At 38.9% G+C, this 18,090-nt stretch overlaps 2 protein-coding genes across 3 annotated transcripts; one reads left to right on the top strand and one right to left on the bottom strand.

Moving 5' to 3' along the window:
• Positions 1-1,317: 1,317 nt before the first annotated feature.
• On the bottom strand, positions 1,318-13,691 carry wnt10b (wingless-type MMTV integration site family, member 10b). Of its 2 annotated transcripts, none has more exons than XM_084428142.1 (4): positions 13,563-13,691; positions 5,905-6,167; positions 4,195-4,646; positions 1,318-3,512 (listed from the first exon to the last, which is right to left on the bottom strand). In XM_084428142.1, exons 2-4 carry the CDS (start codon positions 6,065-6,067, stop codon positions 3,021-3,023), a joined length of 1,107 nt encoding a protein of 368 aa, XP_084284268.1. In that variant the 5' UTR covers positions 6,068-6,167; positions 13,563-13,691; the 3' UTR covers positions 1,318-3,020. The 2 variants fall into 2 exon arrangements, with proteins under 2 accessions (XP_084284268.1, XP_084284269.1); XM_084428143.1 differs by lacking the exon at positions 13,563-13,691 and adding an exon at positions 7,536-7,654.
• wnt1 (wingless-type MMTV integration site family, member 1) lies at positions 10,313-17,052 on the top strand. Its single transcript, XM_084428144.1, has 5 exons — positions 10,313-11,811; positions 12,433-12,538; positions 13,592-13,845; positions 14,002-14,267; positions 14,400-17,052. The coding sequence occupies exons 1-5, from the start codon at positions 11,802-11,804 to the stop codon at positions 14,889-14,891; spliced, it is 1,128 nt and encodes a 375-aa protein (XP_084284270.1). The 5' UTR covers positions 10,313-11,801; the 3' UTR covers positions 14,892-17,052.
• Positions 17,053-18,090: the final 1,038 nt, after the last annotated feature.

The raw sequence follows: 18,090 nt of genomic DNA, 5'->3' as shown, positions 1-18,090 counted from the left end.
ATGAATAAGTAACCTACTAGATGCTGCCAAATTACAGAACTTGGCAGTAACTGATTTCCTCAGGCTGCCAACTCAGTAGTTACTTACTTAGATATTGCATGCCAGATTATCAGTATGGCAAAATATCACTCTTTATAAAGATCATATTACACTACAAGAAATACACACAGCTTCATGACAAGCTTAAAATCTTAATGGGTCTAATTATTACAGGACTTGTCACTGCGTTGTGCTTCTTGTACATCAATAAATTTGTTTAAAATGCCTGCTCATCTAGATTTTTTAACAGTAATTGTGCACACAGTGCCTGCCCAGACCTAGTCCAGATGAAAAGGAAACTTGGTCCACCGTGTGTCAGTGGGTTTATGATCGATGTGTTTATCAATTCAGTGGTTAGGAAAAGAGAGAGGGAGTGGAGCAGATGCTTGCAGCTGCACACCAGATTATAGGGTGGAGTGCTGTATGGGGGGGGAGTGCTGTGTTTGTGTGCACTGGGAGTTTTGGGGGTTATGGGGTGGGCAGAAGAGGCTACAGTGGGTAGGGGTGGGAGCAGGAAAGCTGGGCTGGGGGGTGGTGGGGGTGGTGGGAGTTATAATTTAAAGGAGCCTCTCCTCTGAAGTGTTTGCCAAAGTGCACCCCAGCAAACACAATCATAAGTCGGGTTGGTTAGGCTTGCAGAACTAATGAGGGCTTGCACATTTAGGCAATGGCTTTGATGTTCTGGGTAACTGGCTCCTTGTTTTTTCTTTCCCTTTCTCTCTCTATCCCACATCAAAAATGGAAGGGGTAGCTGGACAAGGAGCCCAGAAGCAGATGTTTCCAGCTGTTTTTCCCTTTTCCTTCTCTTTTGATGTACCTAAGTATATATTCACATCTTTCCATTTCCGCTTCTACCAATATCTCATGTTTTATTTCAATTGCACATATCTATCTATCTATCTGTCTGTCTGTCTGTCTGTCTGTCTATTTATACGTATAGTAACTAACCGAAATATTTCATATGACCCAACATTAGTTCAATGCCCTTTTGTCTTAACTGTGGCAGTCTGGTTGTCATTATTCTTGATGCTGTCAGTATGTTGCTTTGTATGTGTGATTGGCTGCACTGCATTATAGGGGGAGGTGTTGGGGGGGGGGGGGGGGGGGGGGTGTCTATGGCCGTCCAATTTCTCTGTCTCACACATGGGAGAAACAGCGACAGGAAATTCCCTCTTGCAGCAGCTCCAGGGTGAAATGATAAAGGAATAAAGAAATACAAACCAGATATCTAGTGCTTTATCATTCCACACCACTCTTTCTCCAGTTCTCTTTCACTCCCATCGTTTATTGCCAGAGGAAATACCACAAGAAGCGAGTTCGATAAAGCCAGCAGACCGTAGGTGGTCACTTCACTCAATCGCCAGCCGCCACAGCGCATCCTCATTAGAGAGGCTCGTGAGGAAACATACAGAAAAACTCATTTATTCTTAAGATGTTTGTGATTGTTGTGCAATCACAGAACTCAGACAGAGTGTAGACATCAGAAGCGGGCCTGTGTTTAGTTAGGAAATCACAGTGGTCCACTCTCTGACGGCTGCAGATGCAGATTCACAGACGAGGACAAACAGTACTCAGCAGCACATGGCACAACTTTGGACAGCTGATCCCTGTAAGACAGGTTCATGCCTTAATCTGCTCATAGAACTCTTATGAAAGCCTATCCCTGTTGTCCATTATGAGAGGTCAGATTCAGTTAAAAAAAAAAAAAACTCCAGAAGAGAAGAATTATATCTAAAACGGTGATCTATGGCCCCTCTTCTGTTCTAGAGGGTCTTTTATGGTTCTAAAACCAGTGTGATTATACACACAATAAACCAAGAAAGGTTCCTTAACATTAAAATTGAGGCTTTCTTAACATATTACAACAATAAATTCTCTACACTCTCCTTGAAAATGCAAAAGGCGGCAATATATGAAAGTTAATTTATCCATATAATTCATTTGATTTCCTAAGCATCGCTTAATCAAAATGAAAGTTTTAAGACTGTATACATCAATTTCACTGTAATAAGATTGTAATGGCAACTGTTTAAATACAGCTTAACACAGGACTTTAGAGTATGAATGTCTTCCATTCTTGCATCAAACGCATCTGGCATCCAATATCGTTCAGCAGTTTGAGATGAGATGTGACTGTTTTTAATCAGCTGCAAAAAATCCACGGGAGGCACAAGTGTTCTCCAGTCGTTCCTTCACTCTATCCATCTCCGTTTTCTGATTGGTCTGTCTCTATAAAGGTTAGGATGGGGTTACACAGCATATCAACTTCACAATTGTCCTGGTTTTCATAAAAACCAACCAAACTCAGACCCCTACGCAAGGCACATTCTCTGTCGATGGCCAAGATTTGCTCCAGACTTGGGAAAGTTTCTCTATAACATCTTATGAAATGGCACTGAAATGTTCCATTCAATTATCAGAGCCGCTGATTCTTCACGATCAACGTGGGCAAAGATCATAACGCTGCAAGATACAGTGTTTTGAAACCTCAACCCAACTCAGATGGTTTTTCACCATCGTAAATGATTACAACATAAACTTCTCAAATATTTTGCCAAAGTAAGGAATATACATTAAGTGCACTTTTGAAAGAGTAAAAAAAAAAAAGGTAGACCGTAGCAGTGCCTATATTTTGCAGGAATAATTTGTTCCTGCTGTTGTGCCTTGTTATTTGGAGGAGTGCAGATGACGTTTGGGCCTTTTGCATGCTGGAGGCTGAAGATTCCAAGTGAGGAAAAAAAGACAAATGACATGAGTCACCTCCTCCTCAATCTCTGACTTGGCATTTTGAGAATAACAACAGCAACACAACGCAAATGGATCCCAGATGATGGAGGTTAAAAGAAGGAGAGAAATGGATAAACAGACACACCGTGGGAGAGCCAAACACACAGGCAGTCACATTCGGTATGGCAGGGTACAGGTTGTTGTACTCCCGGTCCAAAAACAAGGAAATGGAGATTTGGACCAAGGTGGGTCACTCACTTGCACACATTAACCCACTCCGAAACTCTGCACTCCTCACAGAGCACGTAGCAGCACCAGTGGAAGCGGCAGTGACACCGTTCACTGCGTGCCTGTTTGAGGATGTTGTGTCCGCGGCCGCAGCACAGCGACCCGCAGCCGTCCATGCTGGGGCTGCTCTTGTTGCAGATGCGACCCTGCGTGCCCAGCGAGTCCACCTCGGGCTCGTGGTCGCAGAAGTCAGGGGACTTCTCGAAGAACACTAACTCGCGCGAGATGCTGCGTCGCCGGCCTCTGAGCTGATCTGAGCCGGCGCTCACGCCAGTTCGAGAGTTGAATACCCCGTTGTTCTTGTTCTGAGAGTTTATGAAGATGGCAGTCATAAATTTCTCCCGTAGCAGTGACCCCACCAGCCGGAATTCAGGAGAAACATACCAGCAGGTCTTGAACTGGCAGCTGCCTGATGTGCCATGGCACTTGCACTTTCTTCTCATGTTGTCAGTAACTACCTGTAAGGTCAAAAACATAATAAAAATAATATAGTATTTTTAAAGTTAGAAATCAAATGCTTAACACCGTGTCCTAACCAGGAATGAGTGAGCCAACAAGCAATTTGACAAGCACTAGTGATAGTGTCTATAATAAGAAAAAAAAGTTTGAGACAAGATCTATCTATCTATCTATTAAAAATCTAGTGACACATGGACCAAGTTATTAAAAATGTACCCACATTGTTTTTTATATTTTTATTGAAAAATGTAATTACTCTAAGAGTCTAGTGCAACCATAAAAATATATTTTTCTTACATCTTGAATGCATCTTGAAACGTGTACAGTTTAATCATTAATTTCAAAAATGTTTTAAATATCTATTTTTTAATGCATTTTATTTTTTTTACAAATATTCTTAAATTATTAATCTATAAATATAATTATGTTTTTGGGGAACATCCAAAAAAGTTTAATTTAAATTCAGAAATTAAAAACATTTGGATGTATAAATTGCATTTGCATGTGTTTTTGGATAAATTAATAGATTAAAAACAGTGTCATTGACCCCCAACCCAAAACTCCAATATACATTTATTATTTCACGCCCGTTTAGGACACAGTTGTCATTGTTTTAAAGACCATATAATGCAATACAGATTATTAGAAATGATTATTAGATTTGAACATATAAAACCACACCTGTCTGCCCACTCTATTATTGTGAATCCGCATACGAGCGTGTATATCACGAGGAGATCCTCTGGAATCCAGCCAATCCCTAGAGAACCGTACGCCAACACGAACATCGTGACTACAGCCTCCCCACTCCCAGCTGTCCTGTAACGTTGTGACCTCATCTGGTAAGGGTTTGAGGAGACTGACGGGGTGGGACGAGCGCAGATTGGCCGGCAGACCGCCCTGGAGTGAACTGAACTCAGGTGTGTTCTCTCCTGCACCTGCTATGGACACTCCACTCTTCTGAAAAGTCTGAAGTTGGAGCTGGGTTAACTTGAGACGGATTTTGTCATCGTCCAGGTGACGTTTAGCCTCGCAACCACACCCGCGCAACTTACCGAGGCTGCAGGCCGAAGCCACCGAGTGCATGACACCTGCAGCCAGCAGCGACAGCGAGAAGGCGCTCTCTCGGAAACCTGGGATGAAGAGAGCAGTTTTAAGGGCCGTTCACACCAAGGACAATTAGACAAAGATAAGACAACGATATTAGCGTATACATTAATGGACGATAACATGCTGTTTATAGACCTTAGTCAGGGTAGCACCAGGAAATAAAATTAGGCTGTGAGGGATAGAATTACAGTGCGTTCAATGGACTGTACTGTTGTTTAACAACATATCGATTGTTCAGCTGATGAAACATAAAAAAAAAAAAAAATTCGAGTTTTACAAGTTGTGAATTGTGACAATTACGTGATCTAGGACCTGTACACTGTGTGTGCCACTGTAAAGACTAAGGCTGCATCCGAAATCGCAAACTTCCCTACTATATAGTAGGCGAAAAACAGTATGTGATAAAAGAAGTATGTCTGAATTTACGGTACTCATAAAAGAGGAGGCAAAAAGTACCCGGATGACCTAATTACCGGCGAGATTCTGAAGCGAGCATTCGATGGACACTTTACTCTCCCATGAGGCCACGGGAGAGGATTTATGAATGACTGTGAAGTGACGTACAGTAACTGACGCTGGTAGGTCACGTGATAATGACAGCATGGTTAATGTGGTATGTGCAGATTACATTCATACTACACACACTTATACTACATAGAACATACCTTTTTAGCAGCTGTGAAGTAATTACTTATTCAAAATAAGTACCTACTCAACAGAGTATGCGATTTCGGACGCAGTCAATGTCTGTACCTCACAGCCTCATTTTCATCCTCATTAAATTCAATATGGCGTCTAACCTGACTAAGCTGTGCTGCAGTTTTGTTGTCTGCCTCTTTAAATGTTTAAGAATTTTAAAGTCGGATGGATTCTGATTGGCTGTTTTTGAAAAGTGATTCCAATGAGATAGTTCCTCTGTGACGTTATAGTTGTGGTGTGCCCACTATTAAATTTAGAACGATTTTTAAAACTATCTTTATAGTTATGGTCCTTAGTGTGAATGGGCCTTTACATAGCAAATAAAACTGCCAAGAGAGTAAACAGAGCCTTCAGAAAGTGAAGCGCGCACGAGCCAGCTGGTGATATAATTATCTATAATGATCTTTATCTAAAATCTCATAAAATATGTTTTCCATGGCGCAAATGCGTTAAACAATGACTCAACGCTGATATTTGCCTCTCTGGCATTTGTAGCATTTCAATGCCCGGATTATGACTGTATTGGCTCTCTCTACAACTTCAACTTCAGCACTTCCCATGCCCCTTTTGCCATCCACTCACCCCTGTTGAGAATGGCACTCTGATGGGGCAACTTGCCATGGTTCTCCAAGGAGGAGCAGTTCCAGCGCTGGTCTCTGAGCTGGTGTTGGCATTCGTGAATAGCAACCTGAATGCCCTGCAGAGCAGAGGCTGTGACATCAGGGCTGCGCACACACAGACGCATCTGTTTTTTGGTCAGGCCAGCCAGTCGTAAACACACTGCGTTGGGGGTAAGCACTGGCTCTCCTGCCACCTTCAGGCCAAGGATGTCATTGCCCAGCACCCTGAGAAAGGAGAAAACTAATTTTATAGCAGTGATATCATTATGAAGTAACACCGCATGCAGTAAATACTGCAGAAGGCTGGTGTTACTTAGCATCACATGTGGTCTTTTTTAAATGACTCACATATGTGAAGAAATTATGACAATGAATTCAGTCATTAGCGAGACGCAGGAAAGATTGTAAAAGGAATGGATGTTTTTATGGTGCCATATTCATTTCAAATAATATGATCAATACATGCTTACTGGAACATTTTAAATATGGCAAAGAAAAAAGTGACAAATTCTAGAGATTCAGCAGTTGGAAACACTTGTGTGCTCAAGTGCCCTGCCACTCAAACAAGGCCGTGACCTTGCAAGAGGCATACATAAAACATCTATGAATATTCAAACGCCCTGGTTTCTATCAGTGTCTTGGCATGCCTGAGGATAATCTGATGAGAAAATGACTATATGGAAAAGATTTGTGGGAAGTATTATATCCAAATCATAACACACTGATGTTAATAAATACTTTATGCCCACTGACAGTTTTGAGAAAAGTGAGAGAGCTTACATAAGTTTCACAGTTACAGTAAAATTAAAACTCTTTCTGGTAACAATTACCAGAATTGTGTCTATTCAATTAGTAGGAAAACCAAAATGAATTGTTACTATTAAAATGAGTGAAACAGGTACCAGCAACAGTTGGAATACAACTGAACAGTATCTGAACTACAGATTCCCATTTATTCAATGCCAAGCAAGCATGTGCAATTTGTTACCAGTAACAATGGAGGAGTCACTTGTCTAGTAGCAAAGGAATAACTAGCCTACTATGTAAATAAATCAGTAGCCTTTTATTGACTTGAAAATGATATACTTGGAAAAAACAAATACTAAAATATGATTAAAAACAAATACTAGTAACATTAATATAGAAGTTACGGTTATACTTTATTTTAAGGTGTCCTTGTTACAATATAATAATACATTTAAGTACTAAGTAATATTAATTAACTACATGTAGCCTACTTACTAGGGTTGGGATGTAATTATGCATAATTTATAGTAATTACTTTAGAAACTACATGTAACGTGTAACAAGGACACTGTAAAACAAAGTGTTACCGAAGTTACATTAAAATAGATACTAGTTCGTTTTAGATATAAGTAGTTTACTAAGGAGGTCACTAGTTTTAGATAGCCCACTATTACCCGCTGTTACACGTTACCTGACATATTTTATTAAATAATAATAGCTAATAATCATGCAAATGACAATTTGAGGCTATTGTACAAAATCATGTTTTTGAATCCCTGGCTTTCTAAAACAAACAGATGATTTACTCCAGCAGATTCCATGAAAGGGATCTACCTTTCTACTTACGTGAACGCAGGTGACAGAAGCGCAGCAGTCACAATCAGGACTCGTCCCAAACACTGTCTGTGAGGTAACTCCATTGCGCTGAAAGCTTTTCTCGACGGGACATTAAAACACCTGTGGGATCGCTTTATGGGCGAACTGGAAATGACTTTTGTGCGAGGAGCGGAGTTGAGCAAGCAGCATTTGATGAAGCTTGGGACTGGAGCGTGTATGTCACTGAGGAGGAGGGGGCGCCGTCGGGGTGGGCAAACATCGCCTGAGGCGCTTGTTTTTAAACACGATGAAAAAGTGGCGAGGCCTGTCAAATTCTCCATATTCCTGAAACTGCATGTGATGTGATCTCTACCAATATTATTCATGCTGAATGAGTATAAATCTGGCAATGAATAAATAAATTATTGGTTGTTTTCAGTATAGCCTATAGTCCAACACTCAACTAATGGAAGCAATATTGACAACATTGACTATATTTAAATCTCGTTTGGTATCAAGTGCATTGAACAACACGTGACAGAAAATAGACATGTTCTCAATGGTAGCCTATCTATTTTTACCATCCAATTTGTTTTAATTTTATTTTTTTTACAACCATTGCATTAGCTTTTTTTTTAATTGGTTGTATTTATTTCTACTTTTTACACAGCAAAAACATTAAATAGATTATAATTTTGTTTAGCCTATTATTACTAGGCTATTTGTGCCATTACATTTATAAACAGCGAATTTATTGTCATCTTTGTTTTGGGCAATAGGCTAACACGTTCCTTGTTGATCACTTGAAAACAAATGGCTGCTATATGTAAAAAGTATTTTATGCCAACCACATATAATATGCAATTTGCTTTACATGTGATTACTGTTGTTTCCTGTTAAAGTATTGTAATGGCATTCTCGGGTGCCGTTTTTGAAGAACCCCCAAATGATGCCATGTATCGGTATACCGATACCTGATTAAATAGAAAAGTATAACTCAGGTAAATAAATAAATAGTCAATTAAAAAAATTAAATAAGATTTTAATTGCAGCTTTGAATTTGAAGTAGGCTAGGCTAACATTCATTTGGTGTACCCAATGACAATCTGTAATAAATTAATTTCCGTTTTTTTTTTGCACTTTGAATTGAATTAATGATAAACATTTGAGTTGAAACTATGCAAACTCATTAAATCGAGTAAATTTACCTTAATTGATGGTGTACACTGCCTCTAGTGTGTAACTTGATGCATCGCTGTTGTTACACTTCTAGAACTTGTCCGTTGTCAAGTGTTACCATTTGCAAGCTGTTAATTTTTATATTGTCCGCTGTCTATTTCAGTGTTTTTGTTTTGTTCTTGTTTTTTACAGTGTAGGCCTATTATCTGACCTGCAATACTGCAGAATTTGTGAAAAGACATTTTTCTACCCCGTAAACATGTATGTCAACTATAAGCTAAACTAAACTAAGAGTCATTCATATAGGCTACAATGAGCAGGGCAGCAGCAGGCAGGCGTGCGACTCTTCTCGAACAATGCGAGGTGCGTGTGCGCGTTCATGTGTCCGCCCATCCTCCCACTCCGAATCAGTTCAACAGTTCACCGTGCAGCCCTAGTGACGTTTCACTTTAATTAGGCCCACATTCATCATTTTCCCCGACACTCTTAATGAGAAGGCTTTGCTGACTGTTGCTGCCGGAGATAGCCTAGAGCACTACTGGAAAATAGACTTATTTCGTTTGTTTGTCTACACGTCTGAGTTTGTGCGTATAATTAGTCCCATAACTGACCATGATGGAGAGGTTTTTGTCAAGACTCATTGAAAGGGATGCGCAATTACATAGTGGGCCAACAAATTATGCATAATGCACATAATAAGTTTGTTCAATATACAAGCTGTCAGTGTTTTTTATTTTTTTCTAGTTGAGACGTGATATGATACAAGAAGACTTGAACACTGAATGTATGAATAAACCAGAAATTTTAAGGCATTAGCAGTTTACAAGATTAAGGGATTATCGTGTTGGTGGTCAGCTATGCACTATGCGCAGCAGGTGAAAAAAAAAACTCTTTAACTGACCCTATAAGAGCATCTTGCGTCTTATCTTTATTAATATTACTATTAACAGTAGTAGAATTGGGATTAATGTCATGAAATTGAGTTAAATCCACCCTTAACCATACTTAACACAGAATCCTGACAACAGTTCTTGGTTTTGGGCTAATCACCTCCTATTCTGGAAGATCAATTCTTGTATTGGAGCTAATCACCTCTATTCCTCTTCTTAAGCTCTGGCAATGAAAAGTGCATTAGCATTTTGCCATGGCGTGTATATCTAAGTGGCTTAAAAAGTGATTTGAAGTTGATTTGTATATAAAAGGCGTCCCTTTAACCGGATTGCCGCTAATCTGCGCCGCATCGCATGAGTGTTTCAGGAAAACCTGTTTAAGATCCTTCAAGAGTATAAGAGCAGGCTAAGCCCAGAAAAGCAGCCCTCATTAAATACCACTAACAAAAGCGCACTTCCTTCAGTTAGCCATTTACTTCAATCCCTCAGAGAAAAAAGTGCGCTCTCTTTCTCCCAGATTCTTTCATGGCGACATCAAACACCTTATATGCTTAAAACACGTTGATTTAATATTTGCCACTTGATCATAATTCTTGTGCAGACGATAGCATACCACAAATGTATGGAGTCAAAACTGACAGCAAGATACTATTTTATTCGTGCCTTTAGTGACCATATGCGATCAAGTGAGGTCTGCAGTCCAGATGGGGAACAGTTTTATCATGACTATTTCTCCTGTGGTGTCACACTGTAAACTCAGATGTGTTGAGTTATTTATCTGTAACAATTTCTTATTTTATTCGTTGTCGCAAACGACGAAGAATGGCCTATTCGATGACTGGGAGTGTTGTAACACCATCAGTGTAACCAATTAGAAATGAGCTTGCATGGGGTTAAATTACTATTAGAAGTTGTAAGACTCTGAAAACAATTAAAGATTTATAGAATTAATTTTGAGGTTAAAGGGTAGCCTATATTTTATAAAATGTTTGGCATTTATTTACCTTTGAATTAAATGATTAAAATGAAATGAGGATGGGGTGGTGATGGAATAATTATTTTGAACAAATACATTTGATAACCATAATAAATAAATGTGCACAATTTAAAATGTCCACGTTTTCTATTACTGTTACAATCAACGTATCGTTCCAACCCAACATCCCTTATTGAAGTTGACATTCATTTACACAGTTTAGTGATACATTGTAGACATCTAACCCATTTAATTTGTAGCAAACAAATATAGCCTAGGCATATGCATAAATATATAAAAATTTGAGACACAACACAAAAAAGTAGTTGTTTGAAACAAAAGAGTGTTACACTCTCCGGTCAGACTCATTTAAAATGAGAAACTGAAGCAGAATTAGCACTGCCCCATGTCTTTAATATTCTCCTTTTCATTTAGCCCAGATTTTTTACCATAATCATAGCATGACGTTTCCACTTGATGTGCTTTATTCAGGCTAAAGTACTAACGGGTGAGTGCAGAGCGCAAGCATGGACATCTATAAAAACACTTTTTTACGCGCAAAGAGGGAGGAGACGCAGTTAAGGGAGTAATGCATGCACTCCGGGTAAAAAAAAAAAAAAAGCCAGTTTAGATGTTTTATATTCCCTTCTTACAGTAACCGTGTCGAGACAGCATCCACGCAGAAGGAACTGCAGACACAAATGGCGCGCGCGCGCACACTCACTGCAATGAGAAGGAATAAATCTGCTCTGCATATATTGAAGACGCCTGAAGGAACTGTATTATATGATTTCGCTTGAATGTATCTGAGGAATCTCTAGACGAGGATTACAAAATGATATGTAATTTAAAGCGCCTATAACGGATCTTTTCTTCATCTCCTCTCCTTTATGTCGGGTTTTGCCTCCTGTATTCATTGTGCCCAATGAGAAGAATTAAGCTATCCGTCCATTCAGTTCCACTCAAAAGGAGGGAGGAAAAAAAACAGAGGGAGATGAGAGCAGCAAATCCCTTTTTTATTCATCTTGTAGCGTTCAATAAGTGAACAATGTGTCGCCTATCAGTCACCGAGGGGATCAGGTCTTCGGGACTGTCCCACGCGCTCAGTGCTGTGAGCAGAGCATCACTAACACACAGACTGTAAGAGCAGCAGCAGCAGCAGTTGCACTGGCATCCCATCCAGGACCCTTTCTGTGACTTCTACACTGATTTTATGAATAAACATTGACCCGCGCTGTCAGTCGCACTGGAATGTGGAGTGGTAAGTGGATGCGTAATGCAACCAAATTGCTTGTTTATTTATTATTATTATTATTTAATTTTAGAATGTCAAAAATAAAGGTTCTTTATAGCACCAAAAATCATTTTGGACAGTATAGGGTTTCGTGTGTTGCTATATGGTTCTTTGGAGACTAAAAAGTGATTGATGTTGGGCTCTTTAGATAAGCATATTAGTTCCTATGTTCTTTAAAACATCATATGGTGTTCGAAAGAACTAAAGAAATTTATGGCATCTGGACTATATTGGCTCTAAACCTTTAAAGTTTTTTTTTCTATATACGTGTAGACTATTTTTAGTTGAGCCACATACAGAATCCTGACATTAGTATTTTGATATTCGTGTAAAACTTCATAAACATATGTAAACAAAAGCGCATTTCTATAGGCTATAATAAAATTCGCCATGCGCTAAAAGGCTAAAATAAAACATAAATCTCATAATTTCATTGCACTACACTAATTATTTTGCTATTTTTATTAATTTCATAATTGTTAAGATGCTCACCAGCTCCTCTAATATAGAAAGACATAACATAGACTGACATCGTTTATTATTGCAGGAATGTAATTTGAGGTTAATTGGTTAACTTTGCCCTTTCAGATATCATGCGGGTCCTCGCGTTGCTTCTCGCAGTCAAAGCGGCATGTGTCCTCCTGGTCTCCTCTCTCACTGGCACAGGGGCGGTCAACAACAGCGGCCGGTGGTGGTAAGATACAGCAGGCCTTTAATATATATAGCAACTATGACATTTAGTGTCATGTAAGATATAGTTGTATAGCATGTACATCCTAGAATGTGAATAATTAGTGCTATTTTTCTTTAGGCTGGTGCACAATGTCTATGATACATATCTAAGTCTCTCAGATGCTTAGTGCATGATATAGTAGTAGGCCCGAATTAAACAATCAAAGATATTAGACAAGCTAAAGATTTATAATGTCATTCCGTTGTTTGAAGTGAAACACTGCGTTAGCATGCGAAGGGCATATGCGGAGCTTCATTGTTATTTTATTTCATATGGGCTATATAAAAAACATATTATTAATATTATAAGTATATTATATATTATGAATATATTATAAGTCAAACTAATTTCCCAAATAAATGAATGCATTCTCAGCCTGTTTACTCAGAGCCACTGCTTGCGCGCGCGCGCGCTCTCTCTCCCTCACTCACTCGGTTTCTCTCTGTCATTTTGACAGTGTGGCTTGAACACGGGACAAGATTTTTCAATCCAATGTGGGATAAATTAAATGCGGATTTATTTTATGGCTGGGAGCAGTTCCTTTCCAGGTCGTTTTCAGGGTCGAATTCGTGTAATGTGCTGAGCGTTCCGGAGTAGGTTAAAACTAGACACGACATATGAGCCAAAGCCTTAAAGCTGTACGTATATGGCATAATAGCGGTCAAAGGGGAATTAAAAATTAAAAATGATAAACGCTGATTGATAGGCCTACACTACAAAGGATGAAGGTCTTCTTTCTTCTTCCTTCTTTTATCTATATAAATAAAAGTGTATATATTATTTTATATTATAATCAATTTGATTATATATACACATACATACATATATATATATATATATATTTATATAAATATATATAAATTATATAGCCTAAATATATACATACGTATAGGCTATATATATTTATCTCACAAACCAAACCTTAACTTACAAAGTTTTAGCATTTCAGTCCATTCAGATGATAAATGGCCTTTTTCCAACTTACCAAAGTCAATTTTTCGTTTTCTCCACCAGGGGTATTGTGAATGTGGCATCCTCAGGCAATCTCCTCACCAACTCTAAGAATGTACAGTTGGTGCTGGACCCAAGCTTGGCGTTGTTAAGTCGTCGTCAGAGAAAACTGATCCGGCAAAACCCTGGCATCTTGCACGCCATTGCAGCAGGCCTGCATACAGCCATCAAGGAATGCAAATGGCAGTTTCGTAACCGGCGCTGGAACTGTCCGACCACCCACAGCCCCAACGTCTTTGGCAAAATTGTCAATCGAGGTGAGCATGGTTTCTCAGAGTGGCAAGTATGAAAGCTTTAAACGATGTGCTGAACACTGTTCATATCTCATACCGTGAAATAAGAGAATATATAATTACACATTAGTATTATCTGGATGGAGACGAGATTGTAAGTTGTGCTTATTGTTTTGTTAGGTTGCCGTGAGACTGCATTTGTGTTTGCCATCACAAGTGCTGGTGTTACTCACGCTGTGGCTCGGTCCTGCTCTGAGGGGGCCATTGAGTCTTGCACCTGCGACTACCGGCGCCGAGGTCCTGGAGGGCCAGACTGGCACTGGGGAGGCTGCAGCGACAATGTGGAATTTGGCAGGATGTTCGGACGAGAGTTTGTGGATTCCAGTGAGAAGGGCAGAGATCTACGGTATTTGACCAACCTGCACAACAATGAAGCAGGAAGAATGGTAAGAGACCCCTTAAACACTCAACTCTCCGAGGCCATTTGTCTCATCAAATTACCAGTATGTCAGAAATAGATTTATCAATAAATGGATTTTCCCAAAGTATTCAAAGCATTTTCTCTCCTCTCCCCACAGACAGTCGCATCAGAAATGCAACAAGAGTGCAAGTGCCATGGGATGTCCGGGTCCTGCACTGTGCGAACGTGCTGGATGAGACTGCCCAGCTTCCGCGTAGTGGGAGACTTCCTAAAGGACCGTTTCGATGGCGCATCCCGTGTCGTGTACGGCAACAAAGGCAGCAACCGTGCATCCCATCGAGCCGACCCCCGCCACCTGGAACCGGAGAATCCAGCACATAAGCTCCCTTCGGTTCGGGACCTGGTCTACTTTGAAAAGTCGCCCAACTTCTGTTCCTACAATGGCAAAACAGGCACGCATGGCACATCGGGACGTACCTGCAACAGTTCCTCGCCGGCGCTGGATGGGTGCGAGCTGCTGTGTTGTGGAAGGGGATACAAGACTCGAATGGAGCAGGTCACAGAAAGATGCCACTGTACTTTCCACTGGTGTTGTCACGTGAGCTGCCTCAACTGCACCAGTACACAGACTGTCCATCAGTGTCTATGATGAACAAACACAACAAACTGAGAAACCAGAGACAAAGGGTCCCAAGCTGGGTAAAAAAAAAGGGGCCATTGGGGTATCTGGAGGTTATAGAGGAATGAATAAACATGTTAAGTTTAAATACTGGAGAAAAGAGACAGGATGGCAAGGTTAAAAGGGACTAAACACAATCTGTTGGTTGAATAGGCAAGTATATTCAATGTATTAACTACTGAGAACAGTTCAAAAGTTCATGAGCAGAACTCTTTGCTGATGGTAGGTCTTGAAAAACAATATTTTGGTGATGTTACTACAGCATAGGGCTTCAAATCGTAAGAAATGGGTCGAGAACCACTACACACTGCGCAACTATGAGCAGGAAAAAGCGTTCATGTAGGCCCCGTTTAAAATGTAGGGTGCTGAACCACCAAGTCCTGAGGTTCTAGCTTGTCTTTTCCTCTCCTGATCTCCATCTCTGGTACTCTGGGGAACATAGAAGCTAGAAAGTAGTAACTGGACACAGTTTGACAGATGTTCCTGTGGTTAGCGAACCACAAGCATGCTCTCTCATAAACCAGTGCAAAATTCTAACAAGAGGGCGGTTCTTTAAAATATTTTAGTGTTTTGTTTTCTTTAGCTGCAGTCCTACTCGTCTCACATAAAACTGTGTGAAGTGCTTCTCAAGGGATGGGGCTTCCTTTTCCGATTACTATGTAGCGGAATCCCGAACTCGGCCCAACCTCTCGTGATTTCCCATTCGGACCTGCCATACTTCCCGTCATTGCTTTGAGTCTCCTGCCATTTTTTAATACCATTTATTATTATGTGGTATACCATGTTATTGTACTGATGGAAAAGTATTGGGAAGAGAAAAATTAAGATTGACCTGAGATTGACTCGTCGATTCAGCTTTGACAGAAGTATGTTTACTATTACAGAAGAAGGCTTCTGTCAGAAGTTGTCAAAGACACTACATCGATTACGCACAAGTACATACTAGTTTTAAAAAAAGTGTGTAAAGATAATCCTGTAAATGCCCTACTACCTAGTTTACAGTGGACAAACAGTTCACATTTATGTTTTTGAAAGAGCCACAATTATGGAAACTGTATTTTGTATATCAGCTAACATGACCAAAATGTTGTAAATATTATAAATAGATATGATCTATATATTTATGCTGCAACTTGCAATGTGAGAAAATGACTTAATCTGAAAGTGGGGTGAATACACTATTATTATTTACAATTTTATGAGTAATTCCATCCAGTTGTGTGCTAACTTATACAGATGATCACAAATGGATGATCAAAACGAGGCCACATACATCTCAGAGACATGATTACTTTGTCAAATGCCTGATTTGCTTGTCTCTTGACACTTGTGTTTTACATGCACTGAACACCATCTTTTAATATTGTGAATGAAAAGTATTTATTATTGTATGATGGCTTTTTTTGTTAGAAAAAGGTAAAAACGCTGATAAAATGAAATATTTTAGCTCAGTTTAGAAAAGTTGTTTTCATATAGAGTAATAGCACAATAAAGTTTATATTTTCATTATCTGTGTTTTCAGAGAACCCCTCATTTCCTAACACTGCTCACAGTCTGAGCAGAATAACAGGTTCGTCTTTCATATGTTCCACACAATATTCTCCTCAGCTTAGTTTATGATCTATCAATCATTTCTCAGAACCACAACCTGGCATGACAGGGTATGTCTAAAGCACTTAACCTAAAATCAACAATGTGAGTGTGCAAAGTATATCCGTTCCTCTAAACATCATTCCCACCACCAAAAGCACAAGACCAGCCCTCTTCATCGAACAGTTAAGCACCCTAAATCCACAGTAACCGCTGAGGGAATTTGGGCAGTGGTGTAACACAGCGTTAAATCTGTATGTTTTCAAAACACTAGCGGTTTTGCTTCACTTACTTAATATCAGAAACAAAATAAAGAAATGGTATTAGAAATAATGACAGGTTGCGTTGTCCCCGCCCTGCTGCCGAGGCCAGCGCGACCACAGGAGTTTGGATGAAGGCAGACGATTCTTTCTCTCACCCACCGCAACATATCGCAGGGCCACTGAAGGTCAGCCAGACGGAGTGCAGCACCGCTGTAGTCGTCACATCCGCATCCCAGAACACACAGCGATGGGAAAGGATGAGAGGAGAAATAGGATCTGGAATGCTGACAGGATAAAAGAGAAAGCTCACAGATAACTGATAGAAAGAAAAGAATATAATAAATATAAACATAGATTAAAAATTAAATGATATAAAATATATTTTTTTTAATGTTTTTGAAAGTCTTTTATGATCACCAAGACTGCATTTATTTGATGAAAATTACAGTAAAAACAGTAATATTGTGAAATATTGTTACATTTTAAAATAACTGTTTTCTATTGTGATATATTTTAAAAATGTAATTTATTCCTGTCATGGCTAAGCTGAATTTTCAACATCATTACTCCAGTCTTCAGTGTCACATGATCCTTCAGAAATCATTCTAATATGCTGATTTGCTGCTCAAGAAACATTCCTTCTTATTATCAATGTTGAAAACAGTCCTGCTGCTTTTGTGGAAACCGTGATATACTACCACTCAAAAGTTTGAGGCAAGTAAGACTTTTTAAATAATCATACTTTTATTCCAAAAGGATGCACTGAATTGATCAAAAGTGACAAAGACATTTATAATTTTACAAAAGATTTCTATTTTAAAATAAATGCTGTTTTTTTTTAAACTTTCTATTCATCAAAGATTCCTGAAAAACTGCACCATGGTTTCCACAAAAATATTAAGCAGCAAAAACTGTTTTCAACATGAATAATAATAAGAACTATCATTAACAATTGAGCAGCAATAGTAATTGGTAAAAACTGAGCATTAAATCAGCATAATGAGTTCTGAAGGATCATGTGACACTGAAGATTGGAGTAATTCAGCTTTACAATCACAGGAATAAATTATATATATATATATATATATATATATATATATATATATATATATATATATATATATATTCATTCAAATAGAAAAATGATATTTAAAATTGCAGTAATATTTCACAATATTACTATTTTACTGTATTTTTTATCAAATAAATTGAGTAATTCATGTATAGCTATAATGTATAGCTATACAATCACAGGAATAAATTCAATTTATATATATATATATATATATATATATATATACATACATATATTCATT

The sequence above is a fragment of the Rutilus rutilus genome (genome assembly GCF_951802725.1).
Source record: "Rutilus rutilus genome assembly, chromosome: 13".
Taxonomy (NCBI): Eukaryota; Metazoa; Chordata; class Actinopteri; order Cypriniformes; family Leuciscidae; genus Rutilus; species Rutilus rutilus.
Note: the sequence above shows the minus strand (reverse complement) of the source record. Positions and strands in the feature narration are given on the sequence as shown.

Bases quoted from the DNA above. Each gene is read 5' to 3' on its own strand.
- wnt10b (XM_084428143.1), bottom strand. From the start codon at position 7,609: ATGGAGTTACCTCACAGACAGTGTTTGGGACGAGTCCTGATTGTGACT. The intron at 6,168-7,535 runs GTAAGTAGAAAG...CTCCTTTCTCAG, and splicing joins CTTCTGTCACCTGCGTTCAC to GGTGCTGGGCAATGACATCC. The intron at 4,647-5,904 runs GTGAGTGGATGG...TCTTCATCCCAG, and splicing joins GAGTGCCATTCTCAACAGGG to GTTTCCGAGAGAGCGCCTTC.
- wnt1 (XM_084428144.1), top strand. The intron at 12,539-13,591 runs GTAAGATACAGC...TTTCTCCACCAG, and splicing joins AACAACAGCGGCCGGTGGTG to GGGTATTGTGAATGTGGCAT. The intron at 14,268-14,399 runs GTAAGAGACCCC...CTCTCCCCACAG, and splicing joins ACAATGAAGCAGGAAGAATG to ACAGTCGCATCAGAAATGCA.